The sequence below is a fragment of the Cajanus cajan genome, chromosome 7, assembly GCF_000230855.2.
Source record: "Cajanus cajan strain Asha chromosome 7, NIPB_CcT2T_4, whole genome shotgun sequence".
Taxonomy (NCBI): domain Eukaryota; kingdom Viridiplantae; phylum Streptophyta; class Magnoliopsida; order Fabales; family Fabaceae; genus Cajanus; species Cajanus cajan.
In genome coordinates this window covers 43,323,279-43,329,891 of record NC_138523.1, presented here as the reverse complement: position 1 = coordinate 43,329,891, position 6,613 = coordinate 43,323,279, and the positions used below count along the sequence as shown (strand labels likewise).

General features: G+C 29.1%; 1 protein-coding gene across 2 annotated transcripts; it reads right to left on the bottom strand.

The window, feature by feature from the left end:
* Nucleotides 1-1,121: 1,121 nt before the first annotated feature.
* On the bottom strand, nucleotides 1,122-4,041 carry LOC145949558 (epoxide hydrolase 1). Of its 2 annotated transcripts, XR_014427852.1 has the most exons (4): nucleotides 3,480-4,041; nucleotides 2,918-3,162; nucleotides 2,705-2,809; nucleotides 2,451-2,591 (listed from the first exon to the last, which is right to left on the bottom strand). XR_014427852.1 is itself a non-coding variant. In XM_083059712.1 (3 exons), exons 1-3 carry the CDS (start codon nucleotides 3,951-3,953, stop codon nucleotides 2,342-2,344), a joined length of 969 nt encoding a protein of 322 aa, XP_082915838.1. In that variant the 5' UTR covers nucleotides 3,954-4,040; the 3' UTR covers nucleotides 1,122-2,341. The 2 variants fall into 2 exon arrangements, 1 of the variants encoding a protein (XP_082915838.1); XM_083059712.1 differs by lacking the exon at nucleotides 2,705-2,809 and having other exon boundaries at nucleotides 1,122-2,591; nucleotides 3,480-4,040.
* Between the last annotated feature and the right edge of the window lie 2,572 nt (nucleotides 4,042-6,613).

Here is a 6,613-nt window from a genome sequence, read left to right as displayed (position 1 = left end):
ACATACCTCGTTGGGGTCCTATTTATAGTAGTTCTTATTGGGCCGCAATTAGGGACTGGGCCCCGAAAAATTAGGGGTCTAATCCTATGCATTATGTTAATTAATCTCTCCGTAACCATCTTGATGATGCCGACATACTCGGCTGACCCCGCCGACACGTTTCGCCCCTATCTGGGGGTGGTCGGCGGGTTCGGGTACTCGGCATAAGCAATGGTCTCGGGTATTCGGGCGAGTCAGCCACCATACGGTATAGATTACATTTACTTGAATGTTATTTAGTTGTATTATTTTGAGTAGTAAAATTTAAGTTATTCTTTGAAAATTAAATGGTGTATTATCTTAACCAAATATATTTTATCAATTGATTGATAAATATTGATCACATAATAGTGTGATAGTTAAACTATATATGCAATTTTGTGTTTTTTGTTCTTTCGTTGTAAGCATATTAAATTTATAAAGTTTAATTAATTGGTCTAATTAACTATTATAAATTTGGAAAATGAAACAACTCAATCAATTGATCGATAATTTCAACATATGCAAGTTTATTTCTCTCTCTTTATCTTATATTTATTTTATTTATCAGATATTTCTCACCTATATATTATCTATTTCTTTTTAACTAAATAATCAAATTTCTATTTTATTTCTTATCTATTTCTCTCCATTCTATTTCTTATCTATTTCTTTTCTCTCTACCAAACACACTTAAAGATAGTGAGACATAGAATGAAAAAGTAATGACTATCTACTATTGGACCGACATTGATCCAAAGTTTTGCTACCATAATCATCCGATGCATCTGACTTCCAAACTAGCTAGTAGTTGAAGGAGAAATAAATATTAAAAACCCAATAGCATACAACTAATTGATCGAATGCCAAATTCATCAAGGAAATCTGGTATGCCACTTGAGTAGATGATGTTGTCCAAATGAAAAAGTCATATGAAAAATGGATGACGTTTTATTGATTATACTGATATCAACAAAATCAATCAACCCTTCAGTTAAACAAATATAGAAGTGTAAGTGGACAATACCTTTATATCCTTCATGGATGCTTACTCTAGTTTTATTTTAAGGCCAAATCAAATATCATTAAAGAGAAAGAGAAGGTTGAGTGCACTTATAAGATATGAAATTACACCACAACCAATAATATAATAGTAGTGATTACAAAAACTGATGCAACAATATATAACAATCCAAGCCTAGTTTCAACAAAAACAATCCAAGCTCAAGACAAAGATAATGAAGCTAACAAAATAATACAAGCTAGCGACACCTTAACGGTAGAACAAAATCAATAAGATTCTAAAGTAGGTTCATCCCTTTCACAAAAAATAACTACCAACAATATAATTAAGATAGAAGTTATTGCAAATACAAATAAGGTTAGACCTGTCAATTGCAGAGAGAAAAAACAATGTTAGAGTATTTAATATGAATTCAACGCTAGTCCATATAGATAACTTTTGTTAAATTCCAATCTAAGTCATACATTTCTACTATATAGAGTAAGCAAGCACCAATCCATATAGATAACTTTTGTTAAATTCCAATCCAATTCAACATTTTTGCTATATAGAGTAAGCAAAGGTACAACGAAATATGAAAAAAATTTCTCATGCATGACAAGGGAGAGGTGAAAATTGCTTTCATTATGAGTTATATATATGAAAAAATCGTATATAGATAACTTGTTTTTTTACTAATGAATAACTTTTTTTAAGATGTGATTCCTACTGGAAAAATTTATATAAACACCCTTTTATGAAATATTATCTAATGGCATAAATATTATCTAGAGGAAGAATCTTGAGATATTAAAAAATTGAAGTGCTAGGAATGAAGTTAATGTTGAATTATGTAAATCAATTTAAGTAATCCTTAAGAAAACAGTAGTAAATGAGCAATAAGAATAACAGGAAGATTGAACCTTGTACAAGAAATGAAAGAAAGATATATATAAAAGTTCTTTTCTAAAAACTGCTTATAAAAATAATAATTTTATTATTTGATCAAATATACTAAATTAATGAAATCAAAGAAAAGAGTGATATTAATATTTTATTATATAACTTATATTTTTTTTTTAGTAATTATATACTCAAAAGTAATTTTGATTGATATCATCCAAATATTTAACATTCATTTAATAACCTGTAAAGAAATTACGTTACTCCAAACTAAATTTTGACCAATGTTTACATACTTAAGTAGAGTCAAACTCCGTTTTGCAATCTACACACACGCACTAAAGAGTAGTGATTGAAAATGGGTTTGCCTTGATATAGAAACTGGCACCAAGTTGTGAAATGATTCAGTAATCAGTATCAAAACTTGTTGATGAAGTCATAAATGTGATTGCTGACATCCTCTGCTGCTTCTTGGTTGTTGAAGTGTGAAACCCCTTCCTGCACTACCACTTCCTCCAAAGTTGGCACATCTTTCTTGAAACCCCCATTGTGGATATACTCCTTCATCCGAGCCGAATTATAACCCAAGTCAACAGCACCTATAATGAACTTAACCGGTACATTCACGATTCCTACACCAGTCCACGGTGCTGTCAGCTCCCAATTTCTGCAAATCACAATTTCTATTATTTGTGATAGAATTTAACTCTAATATCTTATATCACACTCCAACAGTTCTCAATTTCTAAGAACATTAGATTAAGCTTTGAAACTACCTACCAGGTTTCACTTATCAGGAAGAATTTCAATTAACAGCATCAAAGTTTGAATATTATCTCAACCTTTTCCCACTAGAGCGACTCTAATGATTGTAACAACCAAGTTCTGCATCAATATTATTTATTTTCTTTGAATAAACAAGATTGACTTCCAATTTTAGTACATTGTTATAGAAGCACAGAAAATAATCAATATGGAAGAATAGGAACTGACAAATTGAGATTTCTGTAGTAGTTCAAGCCTCCAGTGAAGCCAGTGTTGTTGAATTTAGTAACGTAATAATCAAGATCTTGTTGAGAGAGCCAAGAGGGCAAGGTGTCAGGAGTATCTGGATTAAAACCGGTTCCATACTCCCCTTTGGGAAAAATGGGTGGACCAGTGATGCGCGTAGTAAGTATGTTCTTCATCAAATATGCAGTGTCAACGCGAGCCAGCTCAGCTTCCATCTTGCCTGGTTCCTATTTCATCCCAGGACAGGACATCAGGCACAGTACCATCAGATCTACATTCAATTATGAAAAAGTAAACCTTCCAAAACTGATTTTACTTTTTTCTTTTCTTTTCTTTCGTGTCCTAAACTAATCACATCTCACTGGCTTGAGAGCTAAATAAAGTCTGATTAACATGATCTCAAAAAATTTAAATTTGAATTCAACACATTACACACTTTAATAAAACTAGTTTGGTCTTAAATGTGAATCTCTTCCCACATGGAGAATTGAAGATCCTTTATTATAATTGAGTTCATAAGGGTTGGAAATAAAAAGAGAGAGACCTGAAATCTGCAGATGTAGAAGTCATCTCCGAACAAGGCTTGAAACATATCTACAGTCTTCTGGTGGGGATTTCTTCCGAGGAAGGGACGAAAAGGGACACTGAGGCAAACATAGGCCTTGATTCTGTCTGGTCGGAACAAGCAAAGGTACCAACCGATGATGGCACCCCAATCATGGCCCACCAGGAAGACTTGGTCAACACCCAGAGAGTCAATGAGCGCAACAAGGTCACCGACGAGGTGGAAAACGCTGTAGCTGGTCACCGGAGCAGGGGCATCGGTGTCACCGTAGCCTCGGAGATCAGGTGCCACCGCACGGTAACCGAGGGAGCTGAGAGCAATAATCTGGTGTCGCCAGGAGTACCATAGTTCAGGGAAGCCATGCAAGAACAGCACCACTGGCCCTTCTCCTTTCTCCGCAACATGCATCTTTATGCCGTTTACTTCCACCCTTCTGTGCACTATGCTCTCCATTCTCTCACACTCTCTCCCTCTCTTCCTTCTTCACTTCACCTGCAATTCCTCCAACCAAACCACGCATCCTTTAAGAAGAAATTATGGCACCTTCTTAAAATATTCAACTTTATTGATAATTAATATCAGTCAAACAATTTGACTAATTTGTTTTAATGAATTTTTTTAACTATATTTTTTTATATTATAAAAAGAATTGAATTCAGTGTTATTCAGACAACGTTTTTTTTTTTTTTTTTTTCGATAAATTATATGTATCTAAATAATTAGAACAAATTTTAAAATTTCATATTCTATACCTAATCTAAAATTAACATATTTTACATTTTAGTAATATTTGTGCCTGCTGCAATCATCCACTTAACATTTTGCCAATATAATATAGTTTGTGATAAGGTCAATGTAACAAATTCAATGTACATAGTATTATAATAATAAATTTAATTTTCTGCATATGTGTATCAAAAAGGGAAGGGATCATCTGCAGTTGAAAGAAAACTGCACAGGTGCGACCTTACTTTTACTTTAAAAACAAATTGTTATTTCTTTATCAATGTTTTATTTAAGTAAAATTTTATATCAGAAATTGATATTCATTTGCTTCAAAAATGAAGCGCATAAATGATAATCCCAATGCTAATCCGTATAAAAGGATGCCGACCCCTCATTAGAACTTAAAGTAACATAATTAGGGATCACTCATAGATCCGTACTCGTGAATAATAGTGGATAATATCTAAACTCTGATTTTGATAGGAAATACTTGATTTGACTGAGTATAAATACGGGTAAAACTTTAAACCGGGTATAAGTATATACATATCTGGCTTGTCCCGTATCCATACCCGTCCTCGATTAAGTTATGTTAAAAAAATTTAATATTTTATTATATATAATTATTTATTATAATGTGAAATATTTATAATTGTTTAATTATTAAGAAAAAATAAGATAGATAAACAATTTAATTATAATTATAATATAATGAAAAAATAATTTAAAAATATTATATATTTTCTTTATAAAAAACTAATAATTTTTTATATATACAGGTATACCCGCCCGATACTCGATAAAGACAAAAATAAAGATGAAAATTACATTCACAACATAAATTTGAGTTACAGAAATAGAAATGAGTATCGTAAAACCGGTACCTGACCCGCACTTTGCCGTCCTTAAGCAGAAGTAGAGGCGGAACAAAATATGGTTTCAGTTTCGCATTGGTAATTTCAACTTTATACTTTCTTTCTTGGTCTTAGGGTCTTATCTGAATAAATAAAATAAAATAAAAGTTCATACATTCTTTTTTCACTTCATAGATATATTTTTTTATATTTATTTATTAATATCACTTTTGATGTTTACTTTTTTATAGATAATTATGTCTTTTTTGTTGTATTTTGTTTTTTTATTAATATATATTTAAAGATAAAATAGAAAAATATATAATACAAAAAATAATTATCTTCTTTAAAAATAATAATTGTTCACTAATTAATTTTTATCTTTTTTCATGGAAGCATGAAGTGTCTTTTATATATAGAATTTATACATTTGGAACTTTTTCCACTCATTAATCTATGTAAATTTTGCAAAAACAAAAATCTAATATTTTTTTAAAAACAATCTACATATTGAAAAAATTTATCTTATGTGTCTTCATTTTTCCGCTTCATATTAATTGATAGAGTTTCATAATTTCATGAAGCAATAATAGATTTCAGGAATTAAAATAAAATAAAAAATTATTTTAATAATTTTTTTAATATATATATATTAATTTTAAAATTTATAATTAAAATCTAATTATACATTTCAATAATTGAATATACTATATGTTGGACATTGTAGATTATATATATATATATATATATTTTTAATTATTGAGAAAATTTTAAACAATATTTTGGGTCTATTTAATTTATAATTTACCATTTATGGAAATTCTAATTTTTAAATGAATTAGAAGTAATTATAATTTTTTTTAGACATTTTGCATTTCAATGATTTAATGCAATATATATGTTATACACCATAGAATCATAATCCTATAATTATTGAGAGAATTTCTTTTTTGTTTTTATTTTATGTTTAATTTGAAAAAGCATATTATATTTTTCAGATGGATAATCATGTTCACATTTTAGAAGATAATGAAGAATGTATCATTGATTTGAAATAAATGACATTTCATAGGAGGATCAATGTTGTTTATAACAAATTTACAAACAATCAAAATTATTCGAAAAATCTATTGTTATCCGTGAATTGATAAATCATCTATTAGTTTTATGAAATCTCTATATGAAAAAGTTTAAACTTTGATTCCTTATATTTGATTTATGAATTTTATAAAATATATGTTAAATTTTAACATATTATTGATTTTTTTTTATTGTATACATTTAACAACACATGCCTTTTGATTATTTTTTTTTTTGAGATTATTATGTTAAAGTTTGAAAATCTTATTCATGTAGTGGATGAAATAAAGAATCTGATATTGTTGGCTAACTCATAATGGAAAAAAAAAATTTGTTGCATATCAAACAATTAAATTTATAAAATTTAATTAATTGGTCTAATTAACTATTACAAATTTGAAAAAATGAAACCTCAATCAATCGATCAATAATTTCAACATATGTAAATTACTA

Coding starts and splice junctions, on each gene's coding strand:
- LOC145949558 (XM_083059712.1), bottom strand. CDS start 3,953: ATGGAGAGCATAGTGCACAGAAGGGTGGAAGTAAACGGCATAAAGATG. Junction 3,163..3,479: donor TCTACATCTGCAGATTTCAG/GTCTCTCTCTTT, acceptor GGGATGAAATAG/GAACCAGGCAAGATGGAAGC. Junction 2,592..2,917: donor TACTACAGAAATCTCAATTT/GTCAGTTCCTAT, acceptor TGTGATTTGCAG/AAATTGGGAGCTGACAGCAC.